Source organism: Anopheles ziemanni, chromosome 2 (genome assembly GCF_943734765.1).
Source record: "Anopheles ziemanni chromosome 2, idAnoZiCoDA_A2_x.2, whole genome shotgun sequence".
Lineage (NCBI taxonomy): Eukaryota > Metazoa > Arthropoda > Insecta > Diptera > Culicidae > Anopheles > Anopheles ziemanni.
Window position 1 is genome coordinate 43,746,927 of NC_080705.1, and position 19,571 is coordinate 43,766,497.

The 19,571-nt window shown below is 46.2% G+C and overlaps 7 protein-coding genes across 8 annotated transcripts; 3 read left to right on the forward strand and 4 right to left on the reverse strand.

Moving 5' to 3' along the window:
* Positions 1 to 1,025: 1,025 nt before the first annotated feature.
* LOC131281919 (cyclin-K) lies at positions 1,026 to 2,323 on the reverse strand. The gene is made up of 2 exons (XM_058311323.1): positions 1,449 to 2,323; positions 1,026 to 1,370 (listed from the first exon to the last, which is right to left on the reverse strand). The coding sequence occupies exons 1-2, from the start codon at positions 2,295 to 2,297 to the stop codon at positions 1,092 to 1,094; spliced, it is 1,128 nt and encodes a 375-aa protein (XP_058167306.1). The 5' UTR covers positions 2,298 to 2,323; the 3' UTR covers positions 1,026 to 1,091.
* Positions 2,324 to 5,276: 2,953 nt separating this feature from the next.
* Positions 5,277 to 6,251, forward strand: LOC131282017 (ribosome biogenesis protein NSA2 homolog). Its single transcript, XM_058311437.1, has one exon. It carries the CDS (start codon positions 5,279 to 5,281, stop codon positions 6,056 to 6,058), a length of 780 nt encoding a protein of 259 aa, XP_058167420.1. The 5' UTR covers positions 5,277 to 5,278; the 3' UTR covers positions 6,059 to 6,251.
* A 181-nt stretch (positions 6,252 to 6,432) lies between these two features.
* LOC131282320 (ubiquitin-ribosomal protein eS31 fusion protein) lies at positions 6,433 to 7,157 on the forward strand. Its single transcript, XM_058311786.1, has 2 exons — positions 6,433 to 6,767; positions 6,847 to 7,157. Exons 1-2 carry the CDS (start codon positions 6,447 to 6,449, stop codon positions 6,994 to 6,996), a joined length of 471 nt encoding a protein of 156 aa, XP_058167769.1. The 5' UTR covers positions 6,433 to 6,446; the 3' UTR covers positions 6,997 to 7,157.
* A 573-nt stretch (positions 7,158 to 7,730) lies between these two features.
* On the reverse strand, positions 7,731 to 8,198 carry LOC131293621 (phosphatidylinositol 4-phosphate 5-kinase-like). The gene has a single exon (XM_058321698.1). The coding sequence runs from the start codon at positions 8,196 to 8,198 to the stop codon at positions 7,731 to 7,733; it is 468 nt and encodes a 155-aa protein (XP_058177681.1).
* LOC131284223 (uncharacterized) lies at positions 8,100 to 10,447 on the reverse strand. Of its 2 annotated transcripts, none has more exons than XM_058313114.1 (3): positions 10,080 to 10,447; positions 9,548 to 9,878; positions 8,100 to 8,241 (listed from the first exon to the last, which is right to left on the reverse strand). In XM_058313114.1, the coding sequence occupies exons 1-2, from the start codon at positions 10,264 to 10,266 to the stop codon at positions 9,577 to 9,579; spliced, it is 489 nt and encodes a 162-aa protein (XP_058169097.1). In that variant the 5' UTR covers positions 10,267 to 10,447; the 3' UTR covers positions 8,100 to 8,241; positions 9,548 to 9,576. The 2 variants fall into 2 exon arrangements, with proteins under 2 accessions (XP_058169097.1, XP_058169169.1); XM_058313186.1 differs by having other exon boundaries at positions 8,127 to 8,263.
* Positions 8,360 to 9,532, reverse strand: LOC131284112 (sepiapterin reductase-like). The gene has a single exon (XM_058313003.1). The coding sequence runs from the start codon at positions 9,313 to 9,315 to the stop codon at positions 8,473 to 8,475; it is 843 nt and encodes a 280-aa protein (XP_058168986.1). The 5' UTR covers positions 9,316 to 9,532; the 3' UTR covers positions 8,360 to 8,472.
* Positions 10,448 to 13,578: 3,131 nt separating the features above from the next.
* Positions 13,579 to 18,996, forward strand: LOC131282185 (nuclear pore complex protein Nup154). Its single transcript, XM_058311592.1, has 7 exons — positions 13,579 to 13,882; positions 14,022 to 14,181; positions 14,249 to 14,325; positions 14,398 to 15,268; positions 15,299 to 16,675; positions 16,854 to 18,420; positions 18,480 to 18,996. The coding sequence occupies exons 1-7, from the start codon at positions 13,784 to 13,786 to the stop codon at positions 18,730 to 18,732; spliced, it is 4,404 nt and encodes a 1,467-aa protein (XP_058167575.1). The 5' UTR covers positions 13,579 to 13,783; the 3' UTR covers positions 18,733 to 18,996.
* Positions 18,997 to 19,571: the final 575 nt, after the last annotated feature.

Genomic DNA, 19,571 nt, shown 5'->3' on the forward strand with positions numbered 1-19,571 from the left:
ATTGTTTTTATTGATTGAACTACTAATCGAAGTGATTGAACTTTCCACAAAATCTGAAAAACTTTCAAATATTGTGTCTAAACTTGATGACTCCCGAATCAAGAAACACTTTGCGCACCCGGTGCCACTTTCAAGACAGATTCTAAACCATTCGATCTATGCACAATTCTGTTTTTTCTTCCACTCGAAATTGAGCTCGAGTGGCAGTCAATTTTTGATAAGAAAATTAGCAGAATCGAGATTCGGAAGATTCGAAGACTTGACCACTTGACGGATTCTAAAGGAATCAAATCAGACTTGATCCATTTGGGATTACATTTGTTTCGATTCAAACTTGATCAGAATCTATTTGAATTCATGTTGGCATGTTTTTCGGTTCTTTTATGGTCGCTTAAAGCTTTCATTAGCAAATTATTCGATGAATTCAACAAATGATAGAAATAATCGGAAAGCTAGATGGGTACGCATGATATTATTTGACGGAGTAGGATTCGGATCCAAGGATTGATTTGATTTTTTCATCTCTAAGGAAAATGTTGAAGAACTGACTTGCACTGTGCACTCATTACTGAGGAAAAATGGACAATAAGTATATTTCTTTAAAAAAAATAACGATTCACGATACGAACGATCGTTGTATCGATACATAAATGCAATATTCGAAATGATAAATTGAAAATTTTACTCACTGCAAGATAATCAATTCTACATATGCGGTTGCAATAGTAGCCGTTAGAACGATTCAAATGTCTACTTTTGTATTATATTTATATGTACAGTCAGTATCCGACTTAAGCGGATAATGGGGACCAGAGAAATCCGCGTATCTTGAATATTCCTTGACACATAGCTCATACTAGGAGTTCTTGTGTACATCATAGAATATTCAAACCTTTAATTTGTCCATTAATATGAATGCAATGCAAGCGTATTCAAACAACATGAATTGCAATAAACGAAATAAAAAGCGTAAGTTATCCAAATGTGTAATTTACATATTTATTCGTGATTGACTGTAGTTATGTATGTTAGAATTCGTTTTATTTCCATGTATCTTTTATTATAAACCGAAAAGCTCCACACTGTACACACTACTGAGGAGGATAGTAACTATTTCGTCCTGGTGGTGGTCCTGGGGGATAATATTTGTTTACATGCGGTGGATGTTGATAATGTTGCCATGCCTGGGGAGGTTGGGGTGGTATCGGAGCTGGCCCGTATGGCGGCGGTGGCCCATGAGTTTGTGGCGGCATTGGTGGCGCAGGATGCATTGGATATGGAGGGTACGGATAATGCGAGCTGTCGGTGGTTATGTGCTTCGGAATCGGATTTGCTTCAATTTCCGCTGGAGGTAACGGTGGTAGAGGCGTCTAGTGAACATGATAAAAAATAAAATTGGTTCATTAATGATCATTAGACATGCTTAATACCTTGCTAGTGTTCCTTACTTTCACGGAAATGTTTGGTGAATTTTTGTTTGTTATTGGTGAAATATTCGCACGCTTCATGGGTGGAGATGCCTTGCTGGGGGGCAATTGAGGCGGACTGTCCGGTGGTGCATTTGCTTGTTGCGTCGGCTGGTACAGATCTAACACCTGATGACAAATTTCTTCCAAAATCTCCATCGTCACATCTTGTACAAACATGTCCCACCATTTCAAATGCTCGGGCTGCTTTCCAACCCAATCAACAACGGTGAATTTGCTCAGCTTGCTGGCCAAGTAAATTAATGCCACAGCAATGATTTCCGGCTCCCACTGAATCGATACGGTGGTGCTTAGTGAGTCGTTAACGAAATTCCATGCCATCTGAACCATCTTCTGCAACTTGGCCGAATCTCCCTTCAGGCTTTTAGCATACTTCACCAGGAACGAGTAAGGATGTTCAACCTGCAGATCAAATTTGATCGTTTGTAGAAGAATGCGCTCCAGCGTCATAACTTCTTCCTTTGGATCATCCCCGAACGACTGAAACTTCTCATCGGGTAGCAGCGATCGTGCAGTCTTGATAATGTCTTTACATTTCTTTGGAGTTTCCTCTACTTTCCCGGCGAGAAAAAGGCAGCAGCTGGCCGTCACGAAGCGTGGAAATGTTCGAAACGAGTGGAACATATAGAACCGATGGAAATACACAACTCCCGTTGCCACCGTGTTGTGACCCAAACTCATCGATGCACCGGCTTCCATAATAAACCGTGCGCCTTCCTTTCGGTACCGTCTTTCGGTTTCGTAATCGACGCCATCTCTCGCTGAAGGCGTATTCCGTAGGTCCTTTTTATCGTAATACCAATTTGGCATTGTTAGTTTGGAAAACTTTCACTTTGTAAAACAAATCTATTTTGTTCACGAACAACTTCGGACAGATGCGTAGCGAAACTTTGTAAACAATTCGCTGATTGACGTTAGATTAACGTGCCAATGCAGAATAATTTCATAAGGTATATACACTGCAACCAGAGGAAGCGGAAAATAGATTTTTTTAAATTGTGCTTAACCGTCACCCGTTCAACCAAACCTACATACGTAGACGTTCAACCGGACTACCCGGGTAGTCCATACATTTTGTATGGGAGACTCCGTTTTGCTGTACTTAAGACTTAATAACTTTTTATCTAGACGTCGGATCGATTTGAAATTTTCAGTGAAGATACTTGAGAGTGTTTCCCACAATGTTGTGTAGTTTTTATAATTTTAAAAATTCATTAAGTATGTTAATTTGAGGTTCCAAAAAATTTCACCCTTCACATCTATGACCGAAACCTGTGTAGCTTCAACATTTTAGATAAGAGTTTGCATTTTCTGTATTTCAGTATACGTATCTTTAATCATTGAATCTTAATTACTTGAAATTTTCAGAAATTTATTAAATTTGTTTAAACATGTTTTAGAAATGTTCAAGTAGGATTGTTTCATTCGAAAACACGAATCCGATAATTTAAACATTTATGCCTTACGTTTAGGCATTAAAATCTTAGTCTAATATTAAACACAAGTATGCTACACATCATTTTGTTCAGAAAATGTGCGCCACAAACACGTTTATTAATCCGTTTCTAGTCGACTATGTGTGTGATTCAAAGTACAACAAAAGTTAAGTAAAAGTGAGCGTTATGGAAAAACTCAATTCTTTGAATAGATAAAACCGAACAGACTTATAGAAGAATTACTAGGAACTGCATTTCTGACGAAAAAAGAATTAAATAACGGACAAAACTTTGTTCCCAGTTGAAGCATGAAGATAGCATGAAGCGAGTGAGAGTTTATTAATTTTTACAATATTTTATGCAATTTTCCAAAACATTTCAAGTAGTTAAGTATCTACGAGCAAATATATCAGTACTAAAATACAGAAAAAGCAAACTTCTATGTAAATTATATGAACTACACAGATAAATGGTTGTAGATGTGAATGGTGAAATTTTTTGGAACCTCAAATTAACATACTTAATGAATTTTTAAAATTATAAAAACTACACAATATTTTGGGAAACACCCTCAAGTATCTTCACTGAAAATTTCAAACCGATCCGACATCTAGATAAAAAGTTATTAAGTCTTAAGTACAGCAAAACGGAGTCTCCCATACAAAATGTATGGACTACCCGGGTAGTCCGGTTGAACGTTTGAGGGGTATCAACCGAAAAACGAAAATAAAAATTATTTAAATTCTTTGGAAATTTTTTTTTCTTTAGCAAAACGATCGAAAATGAATTTTTCTAGGTATTCTAAAAATTTCATGCCGATACGTCAATCCAATCAAAAGTTAGAACAAAACAAAACTCCAAAAACTACCCGGGTAGGCGGTTGAACGGGTGACGGTTAACAATAAATGGTACACAATAAAATTTATGAAATATGATTTTTTGGTTCATTACAATAGAATTGTGATCATTTACCGACTTTTGATATCAGCTGATTAGATGCGTTGCCAATGCAGCAGTTTAATTCAACGATGACATTTGAAGTTATCCACACCTTGTGGAGGTTTCTAGTGCATCGATTTCCCGGTAGGCTGCGCTGAGCGAACAGTTCCTGTTTCTCCCGTGGAGTTGGGAAAATCGATTCACGGTTGGAATTCCAATCTTTCGATTCAAATCCATTTGGAGATCCGGATCTCCGAATCCGAATCTCAATCCGTCATATCATAAGCTGCTAATAAACGGATGCAATCTTTCGATGCAATGAAATAAATTAAGAAATTATTTTAATTAAATTCCAACAACACGAACAATCTAGTCCTTTTTGAGAATATGCAGAGTAACTGCTTTACCCGAGTTAACTCCGAGAAGAATCTTTGGAAACCGTCTAAGCATCGAATCTTCGAATCTTCCGGCTCCCGATTCTGCCAACACTACTGATCGAGCACACTTCCTGTTTCTTTTACTTTGTGGATGGTGTCAGAGTAAGGTGAGTTTTTAAGTGTCTGCGAAAAAATAGGAAATTTCTTCAAATACTGTTCATCAAACTAAGTTGAGTCCATTGAATAAGTAAGGACAATACGTGCTCTTCGGTATTGAATCTAGGATAGTGCTAAAATTGGTGTAGTTTTGCTACATTTACGTGTTACCTTTCCGGCACATGTTTGGCAAAGCAACCTGCTATCGGCCATTTAAAAAACCCTCGTGTTGGAAGTGACGCGAGCGAATGCCTACATTTTAGGTGGCTCGCATTTTGTAGGTAGTTTTCGGGTTACTGTGAAGAATACTTCGACCTGTTGAGGATCTTTGATAAGGAAGGTGCGCGGCGATTAAAGAAGCTCTCCGGCAGCGGCGTGGCAAAAGTTTTGCGGTGACATACAGTTACCCCTCGTGTATCCTTCATCGCACACCCGGTAAGTGTCTTCATCCGGAATGAGCCCCGACAAAAACCTTCCTTATTTAAGTGAAACAGTGTTGAGTATTCGGACGCAATATCCCTTCCATAAAAGAATCCAATACGATATTAAGCAAGTCTTCCGTATTCGTGGTTAGTGGTCATGCGATTTAAAAAGATAATCACCATAGAGATCACCGAGCTAAGATAGCATCGACACATCGAACGTGTTCCGCTTAGTGATGTGATGAACTGGGAATATGACAAAAAAACAATCGTTTGGACTTTTTTTTGGAAGTGATAATGCTTTCCGAATGCTTTGACAATGTGTTCTCTTAAGTAAGGAAAATGAGTCGAGGGTGGTAATTCCTTTTACAGGGTGGAAATGTTCGTGGTTTGCCAATAACAACTTTCCTTTTATTGTTTCTTCTCTCTGCAGCTTTATACTCTGAAACAAACCATTCACCATGCCGCAGAACGAGTATATTGAGCGGCACATCAAGCTGCACGGTCGCCGGCTTGATTATGAGGAACGCAAGCGTAAGCGCGAGGCTCGCGAGCCGAAGAAGCGCGCCGCGATGGCTCGCAAGTTGCGCGGCATTAAGGCCAAGCTGTTCCAGAAGCAGCGCCGCAACGAAAAGATTCAGATGAAAAAGAAAATCCAGGCCCACGAAGAAAAGAAGGTGAAGAAGACGACCGAGAAGGTGGAAGATGGTGCGATCCCGCCCTACCTGATGGACCGTGGCATACAGTCCAGCGCTAAGGTGCTGTCGAACATGATCAAACAGAAGCGCAAGGAGAAGGCGGGCAAATGGGATGTACCGATTCCCAAGGTGCGCGCTCAATCCGACGCCGAGGTGTTCAAGGTGATCCGGAGCGGTCGAACGAGGCGGAAAGCATGGAAGCGAATGGTCACCAAGGTGACTTACGTCGGCGAAAACTTCACCCGTAAACCGCCAAAGTACGAACGGTTTATTCGACCGATGGCGCTGCGATTTAACAAAGCTCACGTAACACACCCGGAGTTGAAGGCTACCTTCCACCTGCCGATCATTGGAGTGAAAAAGAACCCATCCTCTCCGATGTACACAAGTTTGGGCGTGATCACCAAGGGTACGGTGATCGAAGTGAATATCTCCGAGCTTGGTCTGGTGACGCAGTCTGGCAAGGTTGTTTGGGGCAAGTACGCCCAGGTGACGAACAATCCGGAAAATGATGGTTGCATCAATGCGGTGTTGTTGGTTTAGTGTGGGAAGGGAAAGAAAAAACGGTGGTTGTCGCAATGATTATCAGTCGGGATTAATCATCACTAATTCTCACCGGAAGAAGTATTTAGGTTTTAATATACTTTTCTAAGCTAGGTGTATTGCATTAGACGCGACATACCGTTATAAATTGAGGATGAGAGGGGAGGGGAATACTATACAAGGTTTTTTGTACCAAAAAGAAAGTCGAAGAAAAGGACATCCACATTCTAGCCATGTGCTAGGAGCATGATATTCACCATGGTCAACTTATTTTGATGAACAAGTAGCATGATTTTTCCTCGTGGAAATTCAACTGAACGTGGCGAGACGACAGTAAATTAATCTTTCCTAAACGTTTACGTCTGCACGCGCACTCAGACCGCCCAAGATGCAGATCTTCGTCAAAACCCTCACGGGTAAGACCATTACCCTAGAGGTCGAACCCTCGGATACGATCGAGAATGTAAAGGCGAAGATCCAGGACAAGGAGGGCATTCCGCCGGACCAGCAGCGTCTGATCTTCGCCGGCAAGCAGCTGGAGGACGGACGCACGCTGTCCGACTACAACATTCAGAAGGAGTCGACCCTCCATCTGGTGCTGCGCCTGCGTGGTGGTGCCAAGAAGCGCAAGAAGAAGAACTACTCCACCCCGAAGAAGATCAAGCACAAGAGGAAGAAGGTCAAACTTGCTGTCCTCAAGTACTACAAGGTAAGGATTAATCAACAAAAACTTTGATTCATTATGAAATCGTGAAATAATGCCCGGTTCCCTATCTACCTTTTTACAGGTTGACGAGAATGGAAAGATCCACCGTCTGCGTCGTGAGTGCACCAGCGAATCGTGCGGTGCCGGCGTGTTCATGGCCGCCCACGAAGATCGCCACTACTGCGGCAAGTGCCACCTGACGCTTGTCTACTCGAAGCAGGAGGAGAAGTAAAAAAGAGGGTTGATGGATATGCGATTAAGTTGTATTATTGTTTCTACCATACCCATTGGAAGATCTGGAGTTTAATGGTCCAACTTCAGCGCGACATGATTGATCGGGGAAATAAACGTTAATACAGCCATCGCTCTGTATTAAATCTGAAATAAACTTGTTGAAGGGTTTTCCAATTTGGGGTTGGCACGTGAGAAAGAAATGAACATGAAGCGCATATTTTTCACATCACGAATTTGTGGATTTAGCCTGGTTTATTTTATAACTTCATCTAAATTGAGTTCAATTCAAGAATAAAGAAAACCACACTTTAATATTTAAATACGCTTTTTCGCCAGAAAAATATTGAGGTACGCCATGTTCAGAAGTATTGGCCTTTATAGGTTTCGTAGTAAGATAAGGAAACCATCTACGTGTGATATCTAAATGATGGTTTTGACTGCTCGGAATATGGCAGGTGGAATTTTACGGGTCGAGTTTTTCAAATTTGGCACCAGGTAATTTGAACATTTTTGCGTTATCAATAGAAATGATTTTTCAAATTGTATAAATCAATGGATGAGTTCGATAAATTTAGTATTTATTGTTCAACATATCACTATTTACACCTTCAAACGCACCCGCGACTAATTCAGCGAATATGCTATAATTTACTAAAATTTAACTATTAACTTGGCCATAATCCATACAACATACATGCTTATCATCGGGAAACCACCCTGCAGCTTCTTAACCTACCTACGGGCATTGTGAAAATTTACTACGGCATACCGATTAATTCGAATCATTCCATTCAACGTACCGCCCAACCCCCCGTCGTTACCACCATCTTCGTCATCCTCGTCGTAGGACGAGTAGTACAAATCATCGTCCTCCTCGAAACTGTCATCGTCCTCCTCCTCGTCGTAATCGGTATCGTAGTACTCATTGTCTTGCTCGTCATCGTCGTCCTCGTCGTCGTCCTCATCGTCGGTGTAGTCCAGGCCTTCGATCGCAATCCCACCGAAGGCACCACCCACGTACGGGCGACCGGGCAGATCCTGCAGTGCGATGCGCTCCGTGTGGATATTAATTTCGATCTCCCAGCGGAAATTAAAAACCATGCAACCGACCATGATGAGTGCTGGCAGGGCGACACGATTTTTCCACGCCAGCTCGGTCAGGAAGAGAAACGTGCGACCGAGGTTCGAATTCTGCAGCATTTTGCTTCCGTATTGTTTGCAACCGCAGCATCAGGAAGGAGGCCTGTAGAGGGTAGAGATAAAGACTAAATATCAGCTGGAATACGGTTTCATAGGTCTCCCATTGTGCGAAGTGTGATAAGAAACTCAGGCGAGGGAATAGAAGTACTAAAACTACGCAGTTGCTGATTAGATGGATCTTTTTATTCATCTTTTAAATTCCATTCAAGCTTTAAGCATTTGCACATTAAAAAGGAATGTAGTACAGGACAGTAGGTTCAGCAACATACAACATCTAGTGATCATAGTAGTCGACATGGTCTCCCGATTTGAACAGCCCATTCTGAAGAATATGTAAAAATTTGGCTGTCGTTTGCTCGGTTGTGAGTATGGTTGTCGTGTCGCGAAGATTCTTAAAATACTCCCGGATTGCCGGCGCATTCGAGCGGGACTGTATGTCCACCGTCATTTCCGTTTCGACCGGTCCGGGCGAATAGTTCAGCACCGTGACACCCGCTTCGGCTTCCTCCTCCGCCAGCACACGGAAGTACATTTCTCGGGCTGCCTTACCGGCGCAGTAGTACGTCATGCTTTGAAACGGAGCCAGGCAGGCTTTGGAGGTAATATTCACTACCAGTTTTTTGCAGCCGGTGCCGCTAAACTTGCGCAGAAAGCAGCTGTTCAGCACGGCCACGGTGAAAACGTTTGTGCCGAAGTAATCCTGCCACTCTTCACGATCATCCAGCTCGACCGCCTTCCGCTCAACGTTCCCGATCGTGCCGACGTTGTGGATAACGCTGGCCAACTGGAACTGATCGAGCGACGTTTTGCCGATCGATTTGTCCAGTATTTGGTTCAGCAGCTCCTTCGATGCTGTTGCCAGGTCGACGGAGCTCGTTACCACGGTGACGTGCGGGTTCACGGACAGTATTTCCGATCGCGTCTGCTCTAGCCCGGACGCTGAGCGTGCCAGCAGCACCACGATGGACCCGGGCTTGAATTTGCGCGCCGTCTCGATGGCCATTTTGGCACCGATGCCACGCGAAGCACCCGTCACGAGAAAGTATGTCACTTGCTCGAAGTTAACGGCGGTCTCAGAGGTGCTAGCTGGCGTCGCTGATTCCGTGGAGGAAGACATGTTTGCACGAAACTACACTTTTGGCCAACGGGAGACACTTTACGAGTTGGGGGGGAAACAAAACAGACCAAAGCTGATACGGAAAGGAACAGTAAGGAGCACAAGCGTCAATCGACTAACTCCGTTTGACGTTTCTCGAAGCAATACATCAAAGTAACGAAGAAAAAACGTGTGTGTGCAAAAGCGTATCGCGTACAGCATCCAACGCACCTTACATCGATTTCACACTTACCAATGGCTAATGTCTGCTGCTAACTCGTTTTAGCGCGATGTGGAGCTCTCGGTGCCGCTTTCTTCGCCCTCGCGTCCTTCGTCGTACTCGTCCGCCTCTAGCTGCAGATGATCGTGCTGCACGAGCTGTACAATCTCCGCCTGGGAAAGGGCTTGTTCGGGACGAATGAATCGAAGCAGCTCGATGTTGCTGACGGGTTCTTCCAGTTCTAGCTCAGCCTCCGAGCGTAGCGTTGTGCTTCCTCCGAGCAACGATTGCATGAAAGCCTCCCGGCGCTCCACCAGCTGTTGCAGCACCGTGGGATTGGTTTTAAGACGATTTAGTCTCTTTTCTGCGAAACGAAACGATGGAGGCGGTTGTTTTCAAAACAAACATCTAACAAATAGCGACGGTGGGATTCTACGAAAACCACAAGGTTTTCGGTAGAACAGAATTAGATTTGTTTTATCAGCAACACAACCACCAATGGGCAATGGACATTTTCTACTCCACAAACCCCAGCGATACCACTGACAATTACGCTGCGTATTACCTAATGTCGCTAAATAGTTGTCTGAATCCGGAAGACGATTATCTTGCGGTTCCCGTGGGTTCAGTGGCGGCAGTTGTTGCGGGATGAAGTTATCTTCAAACTCGAGCGAAGCGGCCACCGCAGTCGTTTCACTTGGACGGTGGTTAGCCTGACGATCCTGTTCTATCCATGGGTCCGCAAAACTCATGATTTTAAACAGGCTGACGCAGCTGCTCTAATGGAGGTTGTCGTCTTTCACTCAGCAATGCCACACCGCCGCTGCACTAGTTGTTAGTCAGTAGGGATTCGATGCCAGATACATTCGGCAGGGGCTATTGAAAGGCTAGTTAGAAATTTATGCTTTGCCTAGCATTTTGGAATGTTTTCACGACGAATGTCATCGATCTGTGAAACTGCGCGTCAAGTCTACTGCCTAGTGATCTTATAACTCAGATGCAATCGCAAAGTGCAGCAAAAACTCATATCAAATTTTGCTAAATTACCAATGCAATATAAATGAATGTATACGGTGCCAAACAATTTATCTTTCGATTAGGAACCATTTTCATTCATAAATTGTGTTTGTCGATTATCACACCGTTAACGAAAAATACGTAATTAGAACTTCGTTTGACAACGAACATCGACAACCACTAGGCATGGCGTCTTTCGCTTTGACAACCCGCCCGTATTAGTGGTGGGAAAATTGAATCCTTGCAGGGACTCGAATCTTTCGATACAAATCCATTCTTAGATCCGGATCTTCGAACCCAATCCATCAAACAGTTGCGAGACGATGTAAACCATTCAGTGTCGGTATGAAAATCGTTTATCCTAATCTAAATCCCCATCAAATGACAAATGGTAAATCGCTTTTTCCCTAATAAAAAGATGCCACACATTTCCGTTGCGAGGTTCAACGCTGTAAGTAGTTCTGTTGATGTTGAAAATTGTTGCGGTAACAACAATGTTACCACCTCTATGTTAGCAGTTTGCTACATGGGACATTAGCTGTCATTGTGACATATGTCGGATTATATAAAATGGCGAGCGCGCCAGGAATTCTTGCTCTGTGTGTGAATAAACGCTACGGTGAAACAACGTGTACTCTTTGTAAAGTCAAACCCCTGGAAAGAACCTACCATTTTCTGCGTCAGGTTATGGGCCCAGTGCTGCGTAAGCCCAGGGAAACACGAAATTAGAACAAGAAGCATTGTGAGAATCGGCAAGTTAGAGAAAAAGCACGGAAATGGCCAGCAGTGCAAGAAAAGCTGGTATTGTGCAGTTCTCAGGAGAAGGGTTCGATACATGGAAGTTTCGAGTGGAAACCCAACTCGCCGCCCATGGTGTGAAGGAGGTTCTAACCTCTGATCCACCCGAGGAGAAGGCAAGTGCTGAAGTAAAACGTGATTTCGTGAAAAAAGACGACAGAAGGCAGTATGCAAATGGAACTATGGCATCGGCGCTTCGCCCATTTGGGCTACAAAAATGTGGTTAAGTTGCAGCAGCTGAACATGGTGGATGGATTGAAGTTCGATATAGGACGTAAACAAACTTTCTGCGAAACGTGTGCGGAAAGTAAAGCAATTCGATCACCATTCAATGGTACACGACCGGCCACTAGAAGACCACTGGAAAGGGTGCACACAGATATCTGTGGGAAAATCACACCAGCGACACATGATGGATTCCAATATTTTGCCTCTTTTGTGGATGACTACACCCATTTTGCCGTTGTATACCTCATGAAGTCGAAAAACCAGTTGTTCGACCACTTTAAGGAATATGAGGCTATGGCAACAGCAAAATTCGGTACCAAAATCGAGAAAATACGCTGCGATTTAGGACGAGAATACTTCAGCAACGAACAGTTGAATTATTACAAGAATCGTGGAATTCAAGTCGAGTCAACGGTAGGCTACACACCACAACAAAATGGGGTAGCAGAGAGGTTTAACAGAACAGTAACGGAGAAAATGCGAGCTATATTGATTCAATCTGGAGCACCACAATCACTATGGGGTGAAGCGGTGCTGAATGCTGTTTACGTGTTAAATCGAAGTCCAACAGAAGCTCTGAAGAATAAGACCCCTGCGGAAATGTGGCATGGTGTGAGGCCAAAGGTAGAAAACCTGCGAGTTTTTGGATGCGCGGCTTACTCATGGATACCGAAACAGAAACGGAGCAAATTAGATCCAACCAGCCAACGTTGCGTAATGCTTGGATATGCGCCGTGTGGATATCGTCTATGGAATCAGGTGTCAAAGAAAGTTTTCGTGGCACGTGATGTTCGATTTAACGAAAAAGATTTTCCGTTCAAATCGCAAGAGAAGGTGGAAGTCAACATTCCCATCATTCCATTAGTGGTCCCACAGGTGCAGCGGCAGAGGGGGGAAATAAAGGAGGTTGCTGTTGATACATGTGCAGATGCTGATGACGATCCTGGTCGTGAGGCACCATTAATAGAGGTTCCTGAGGTTCATCCGGACAGCAACGCGGAAGAGAGTGGAGAGGAATTCTGTATGGCCGATGAAGAGGTTGAAGCTGCAGAACCTGGACTGAGTGAGACCGATAGACGGTCGACCCGGTCAACGAAAGGGATCCCTCCGGTTCGTCTGATCGAGGAAGCATATGCTAATGGAGTTATGCTTAAGGAGGAGATTGAACCCAAAACTCTGGAGGATAATCAAGGCTGTATGGCGTTCGTAGGATCTGAACGTTCCAGTCGTCGCTCGAAACACATCGAAACTCGTGGACGTTTTGTCAGGGAGCTGGGTGACCGTGGCGTGCTTAAGCTGGAGTGCTGCCCCACTGAGGAGATGGCCGCCGACATTCTGACTAAGCCGCTAGGTGCAGTCAATCTACTAAAATTCAGTAAGATGATGGGACTTTCGTCGAGCGGTGGCAACAATCGTTGAGGAGGAGTGTTGCGGTAACAACAATGTTACCACCTCTATGTTAGCAGTTTGCTACATGGGACATTAGCTGTCATTGTGACATATGTCGGATTATATAAAATGGCGAGCGCGCCAGGAATTCTTGCTCTGTGTGTGAATAAACGCTACGGTGAAACAACGTGTACTCTTTGTAAAGTCAAACCCCTGGAAAGAACCTACCATTTTCTGCGTCAAAAATTAGCTAACTTATGGAACCTATGTTCGTCGCAAGCATTGAAAACCGGGCACAGTGATGTTTTTCTGTAACATTGTCGAAAGAAGATTCTCAATGGAGAGTTTATTTTTAATAAAAATTCGATAAATATGTAAATCAGGCCCTAGTCTGAATCATTGTCACTCCATGGGCTAAATGTAATGGCAGAACATTTTGAATAATCGACGTATTTTTTTAATAAAAAATCGGTTCATGATTTTTTCTCGAACGAATCAAATTTGATTCGAATCTCAATAGAATAAAATCTTTAGAATCCGTCAAATAGGATTCGAATCTTCGATCTTCCGAATCCCGCCATTCTGCCAACACTAGCCCGAATGTCCGTTGACGCTTCGCGTGCAAGGATAAACCGCGAGTAGCGAGAAAGAAAAAGTGTCCCTCCATTTATCCCGCGATCATCAGAACATTGTGCCATCGAGGAACGTTTGCGACTAGGCAGTGGGCAAATTGTGCACAGTAGTGCATTAGTGTCATCATTTAAGAGATTGACGTTCGGGCCTTGCCAGCAATCGTGACACAATCGCCGTGCCGGCATCCGAGCAGCAACATTAACGATGGGCGAACCAACAGTTTCGTTAGAGTCCCTTGAACTATCCGGTAACATTCTGGACCGGCATGACATTGCGGACGCTTCGGCTCCTGGCCTACTGGAGGTTTGTTGCGTTCCATCCGATGCTTTTGGCTATACCTCGCGTAATCCGAGCTGCAACATTAAAGCCATGCTTTGTTTATACGTTCCTTGTACATCATTCCATCTCTTTTGCTCTCCCGCTGTGAACGTTTTCTCCACAGGTGACGGGCGTCTCGCAAACCGGCACACCGACCGTAAGTGGGCTGAATGACTTCGATTACCAGCAACTGACCGCACTATCGATGGGGCTGAAGGACCTAAACCAGCTGTCCACGGTCAATAAAGTGCCGATACCACCGGAGATTATGGAACACTTCAACCGTAAGTAAAGATGCGGATGTAGCGTTCCCTGCGTCAAATAATGCCCGTTTTATGTGCATCGTTTTAGATATAAAATGCCACTGCACGATGGGATTGTTCCCCGAAATCGGTCGAGCGTGGTTAACAATCGATACGGATTTGTATGTAAGTAATGCTTTTAAAATAACGGATCTATGGCGATGTACTGATACTAACCCTTCTGCTTTCCAACACTAGATATGGACGTATGAAAATGTACGCGACGTTGCCTACTTTGACGGTCTCTCAGAGGTGATCATAAGCGTAGGGTTAGTGGCACCCAAGCCGGGAATTTTCGTATCGGACGTGCGGTATCTACTCGTACTCACCACGCCCGTTGAGATCGTGATCCTCGGCGTGACGTTCAAGGACGCGAACAACGGGACACCGAACCGTTCGCTTTCCTCCCAGTCCACCGAAGAGATGCAGCTGATGAGTGGTCCCATTTTCCTACTTAACACCGATCAGGTGGCCATCATGTGTGTCCAGGGAACGGATGATGGGCGCATATTTCTCGGTGGACGTGATGGGTGTCTGTACGAGATCGTCTACCAGGCCGAGACGAACTGGTTTGGCAAGCGCTGCCGAAAGGTCAACCACTCTCAGGGACTGATCTCGCATCTGGTTCCGGGGCTGTTCAAAATGTTTACTGAGGTCGACTCGGTAAAGTCGATCGTGGTGGATAACTCGCGCCGTCTGCTGTACGTGTTGCTATCGAAAGGTTCGATCGAAACGTGGGATATCGGGACGGACGCGGGCAGTACGAGACGCATCGCGAGGCTCTCCCACAAGGAAATCTTTGCGAATGCCACCGCGATCCTGCGTACGCTCAACACGAACACATTTCTTCCCGTGTCCGCCATCTGTCCGCTAACGGCGGACGATTCGCCCAGCTTGCATCTGGTGGCGGTGACGGAAAACGGTGTTCGGTTGTACTTCTCCACGCTGCCATTGACCATGCACGGCTTTTACCTTCAACATCAGCAGCAACAGCATCAACATCAACAGCAGATGCAGCAAAGCCAAATGGAAAACTTCCAACAAACCACGCCTGGGCAACAACCCGTTGGTGGAAATCCGACGCTTCTTTTCGGTCAAGATCAGCAGAGCAATCGGAAACCGCAAGGACTTTACATGCTGCACGTACGTGTCCCACCGGGATACACACCCAACACAACCACCGGCAAGCCAACGCATGTGCATACGCTTCACGTTACACAAGGCTCGGTACTGATGGTGTCCACGCCCCAGCAAGATCAGGACTTTCTCTGGTCCCTTAGCACGGAGCAGTTCCAGTCACAGCAAAACTTCATCGAATCAGCCACAGTGATGCCACTCGATGGGCAGGTGTGGGCGGTCGGTGAATTGAAGCGCAAGGATCGGCTTTCGATCACCACCCCTCTCCGTACCGCACAGCATCCGCGCAAGGTGGCCCTGCTCACAAACCAGGGTGTACACATCGTGTGCTTGCAGCGCTCGGTAGACGTCCTTCAACAGCTGCTGCTGGCATGCCGTGGACCGAACAACGATGCCGTCAAGGCGTACTTCCAGATACAAACGGAAGCTCAAGCGTGCGCTACGGCTCTCCTGCTAGCATGTCTCGAGTCGTACCGTGGAACCGAGGTGGGAGAATGGGCCGCCCAGGCGTTCGTGTTGTACGGTGGCGAACCGTACTTCGATACCTTCCTTCCCAACGCCGGAACGACCGCTCAACGTCAGCTCGCATTCAATTCACCCATCGCCGGTGCAGGGGGCTACGGTAGCGGCGGTGGTTACGATGGAGGGTCACAGCAGGGTGGTAATTTTGGGCCCGGACCCGGCCGTATGTGGGCCTCCACGCCATTCTCTACACCCGGCGGTGGTCGTGGGCCGTTGCTGGGCTATCAGCAACACCTTCCGCAATTGCCCTCCGACGGTGGTGGTTCACCGAACCAGAGCTTTAACAACAACAACAACAACGTCTCAATGGGCCCCCACGTGGTCGATTCGGCGCACTTTCACTACTCGGCCAAACATACGGCCTTGTATTTGCACGTGAGCCGTATGATGCGCTGTGTCTGGAATCGGCCATGCATCAACGACCGGTTCCATTCGTCCATATCGCAGGCGGACTGTGCGACCCTGCTGGAAGATCTTTACGCCCTGCGACGCTTCCTCGAAACCGTTCCGCTTTGCAGTACCCTCGGTTACGTTAGCGGTCGAAATGGGACGTCCTTGCGTGCCACTCTCGGCAGTGGCAGTGCCTCGTTTGCTCCGGCCGGACAGGCGAATCAATCCGGACTGCTGCTACAGTCACCGATAAGCAACGGAAATGAACGGGGATACGGTGGCGCTAGCGGGCTCTTTTCGCAGCCTTTTGCCGCCGGTTCCGGAGGAGGGTACGTGCCGAGCACTGCCGGAGTGTCGCAGAGAGCCTGCACCGAGGAGGCCCTGCAGGAGGAGAAAAGATCACTCGATGCGTTGGCTCGGCTGATAAGTGAGTGGATGCTTTCTTTCTAATTTTTTTTTCATGTATCTTAGCCAAATCATAAATACCTTCCAAATCAGCTCAGAAATTAAATTATTTCTGATCTTGATGGGCACCAACCTCCCGAAAGATTTGAAAAATATAATTTAATAATTAAACATTTTTATTTCCTCTGTTCCGTTTTCAGAGCAATCCTGCGAAGTGATCGGTCTGTGGAAAGTGATCTGCGAGCACCAGTGCCATCAGCTGGTTGAAAAACTAGCGAAGGAGGAACAGAACCTGCTAAAGATGTGTACGTTCCGTGATTTGATCATCTCGCGGGCGGACGTTTGCGGGCGCTTGATCGTCACGCTTATCAACACGTACCTCGCGGACAATGCCAGCGTGGGGCCGATCTCGTCGAAACTGCGCGAAGTGTGTCCGACGCTGTACCGCCACGAGGACGCCGTTTCGCACAAGGCGACCGAAATTCTGCTTCTGACGCGCAGCTGTACCGATCGAGAGAAGAAGGAGGAACGGCTGCGGACGGCCCTGCAGCTATGCAAGAGTGCCGTACCAAATTTGCCGCTCGGCGAGCTGTGTGCACAGTTCAGCGCGTGTGGGTTTTACGCTGGCGTGATCGAGCTGTGTACCGTGTGTGCGGCGAAGAGCGACCCGAACGAGGCAGCACTGCACTTCTATCGCAATAACGAGCCGATGGATAATCAGGAGGGTTTTATCGCATATCAGAACCGTACTAAGTGCTACCGGGAGGTGAAGGCGATGCTGGACTTTATGTACGAATCGGGCGCACCGGCCAGTGGGCGATCATCGGAGGCAGGTGTCTCGGCTTACTCGCCATCGGAACATCCGTCGGACGATCGCAGCACGGATAGTCGTGGCAATCGGGCGGACATTCAGGCTGTTATTGGGCAAGCACTGCAGCACACTGACCAGCTGCTGCACATTGCCGTCTACGAGTGGTTGCTGTCGAAGGGTCTCCATTCGGAGATGCTCGAAATTACCGAGCCATCGTTGGGCATATTCCTAAGTCGGGCGATGACTCGAACACCTGAGAATATGCAGCTAGCGGACCTGCTGTGGAAGTACCATGAGCGCAATGGCCAGCATGCGTCGGCCGCGAAAATTCTCGATCGGTTAGCCAACAGCCCCGGGGACAGTATCGACCTACTGCGACGCATCGAGTACCTGGCTCGCGCCGTCATGTGTATGCGCAGCGAATCGGTAGGCTTTTCCGCGCACAACGGTGTTCTGTTGAAGGACCTTGAGGATAAGCTGGAGGTAGCACAGATTCAACGACAGGTGTATGACGCCTTGGCGCTGCTGGCCCCGTCGAACGATGGGACGAGTCGTTTCACGCGTGATGCGCTGCACCAGCTGGACACGAACCTTTACAACCTGACCCAGCTCTACTCGGACTTTGCCGAGCAGTATGAGCTGTGGGAATGCAAGCTGACCATTTTGAACTGTTCCCACCACAACGATCCGCTGCTGATCGAGTCCGTGTGGACGCACATCCTCGACCGGGAGCTGTCGGGACCGGAGGAGACGACCGAATGCTGCCGGCGGATGCTGGCGAAGGTGAAGAGTTTGGCACTGGAGTACGACAGTTCGGGTTGCTGCTTTCCGCTGGCGTTCATCGTGCGCGAGCTGGAAATCCGCTGCTTCCGGCTGGGACTCTTCCACTCGCCCGTCCCCGAAGCACTGCTGGAGATGAATTTGGACGTGGAGGAACTGATCAACATTTACTCGAGGTAAGTACTCGGTGCTCGTTAATTGATTATCACTACCCACACTTTTACACTCCTTCCAGACTCGTGTCCATGAACGAACGCATCTGGATGACGGACCGCGACGAGCTATACCTCATCCGGTCGACTACCAACCTGCTGAGCTTGATCGTCGCCCAGCCGACGCTCGTACCGCTCAAGAACCGCCGGAAAGTGTTGGGAAAATCGCAGGAGCTTTCCACGGCCGCCCTCAACATACTCTACACCAAACCCGACACGCAGCCGATGATCGACAGCCTCCGCGATACACAATCGAAGCTACAGCGGCTGTTGTGAAGAGGGCTTTGGAGCACCTCGAGTTGGAAGCGATGGCCCAACAATCACATCGCCAGACGATTAGTGTAATTGTGTTTGTTTTGCTTATACGTTATTACGGAAGATTTGCTTTTTTACTTCTTCTTTTACGCTGACCGTTTGCTTGTTCGTGCACGAAGACGTTTCCTAGCACTAACTTCTTGCCTGCCAGCAAGGCGAATGAATTTCGAAGAAAGTGTAAATGCAAATGGATCAATGTTGTGAATAAAGTGGTACATTAGAATAATTCAACATGCTTTCCTGCTTGTGGCCTGCTTAACTAATTTCCTTTTCTCCAAAAAACGTCTCGTTCGGAACTCTCTTTCACAGGGGGAAAAAAAACTTCGGCGGTGGTAGGTTTTTCATTAAGAATAATGCGTGGTTGTATTTCTGTTATCTGCATTTACCTAGCGATCGGCGAGAGATCACTCTTTAATGGATGGTATTTGCAAAGCACTAATTTCCTAAATCAAACACAGGTTGCAGTTTTGGCGCCTGATGTGTTTCTTCCTCCGTGTTCTATACAAAGCCAGCCAACCGTTCTGTTTAAGGATCAATCTCTCAGATGCTAGGATTTCCTTAATAGCTTAAAACGATTGGGTTTCAAGAAACGCTGTTAAGTAGACTATTCCGGTCCTTTGCCCGATGGTTTCCTTTAATTGTTTTATTAGCGTTTAAATTGGACCGTAGAGCTGAAAATAGTAATTAAATAAACGCGCGATCTAATTTATGTTCTCACAAACGGTGCGATGAACGATATGACCAACCATCGTGTGTCAGACTTATGATGTTGATTATTTTAGAGTAACTACATATATATT

Bases quoted from the DNA above. Each gene is read 5' to 3' on its own strand.
- LOC131281919 (XM_058311323.1), bottom strand. From the start codon at position 2,297: ATGCCAAATTGGTATTACGATAAAAAGGACCTACGGAATACGCCTTCA. The intron at 1,371-1,448 runs GTAAGGAACACT...CATGTTCACTAG, and splicing joins CACCAAACATTTCCGTGAAA to ACGCCTCTACCACCGTTACC.
- LOC131282017 (XM_058311437.1), top strand. From the start codon at position 5,279: ATGCCGCAGAACGAGTATATTGAGCGGCACATCAAGCTGCACGGTCGC.
- LOC131282320 (XM_058311786.1), top strand. From the start codon at position 6,447: ATGCAGATCTTCGTCAAAACCCTCACGGGTAAGACCATTACCCTAGAG. The intron at 6,768-6,846 runs GTAAGGATTAAT...ACCTTTTTACAG, and splicing joins CTGTCCTCAAGTACTACAAG to GTTGACGAGAATGGAAAGAT.
- LOC131293621 (XM_058321698.1), bottom strand. From the start codon at position 8,198: ATGCTGCAGAATTCGAACCTCGGTCGCACGTTTCTCTTCCTGACCGAG.
- LOC131284112 (XM_058313003.1), bottom strand. From the start codon at position 9,315: ATGTCTTCCTCCACGGAATCAGCGACGCCAGCTAGCACCTCTGAGACC.
- LOC131284223 (XM_058313114.1), bottom strand. From the start codon at position 10,266: ATGAGTTTTGCGGACCCATGGATAGAACAGGATCGTCAGGCTAACCAC. The intron at 9,879-10,079 runs GTAATACGCAGC...TTCGTTTCGCAG, and splicing joins CAACTATTTAGCGACATTAG to AAAAGAGACTAAATCGTCTT.
- LOC131282185 (XM_058311592.1), top strand. From the start codon at position 13,784: ATGGGCGAACCAACAGTTTCGTTAGAGTCCCTTGAACTATCCGGTAAC. The intron at 13,883-14,021 runs GTTTGTTGCGTT...TTTTCTCCACAG, and splicing joins CGGCTCCTGGCCTACTGGAG to GTGACGGGCGTCTCGCAAAC. The intron at 15,269-15,298 runs GTGGAAATCCGA...TTTTCGGTCAAG, and splicing joins GCCTGGGCAACAACCCGTTG to ATCAGCAGAGCAATCGGAAA.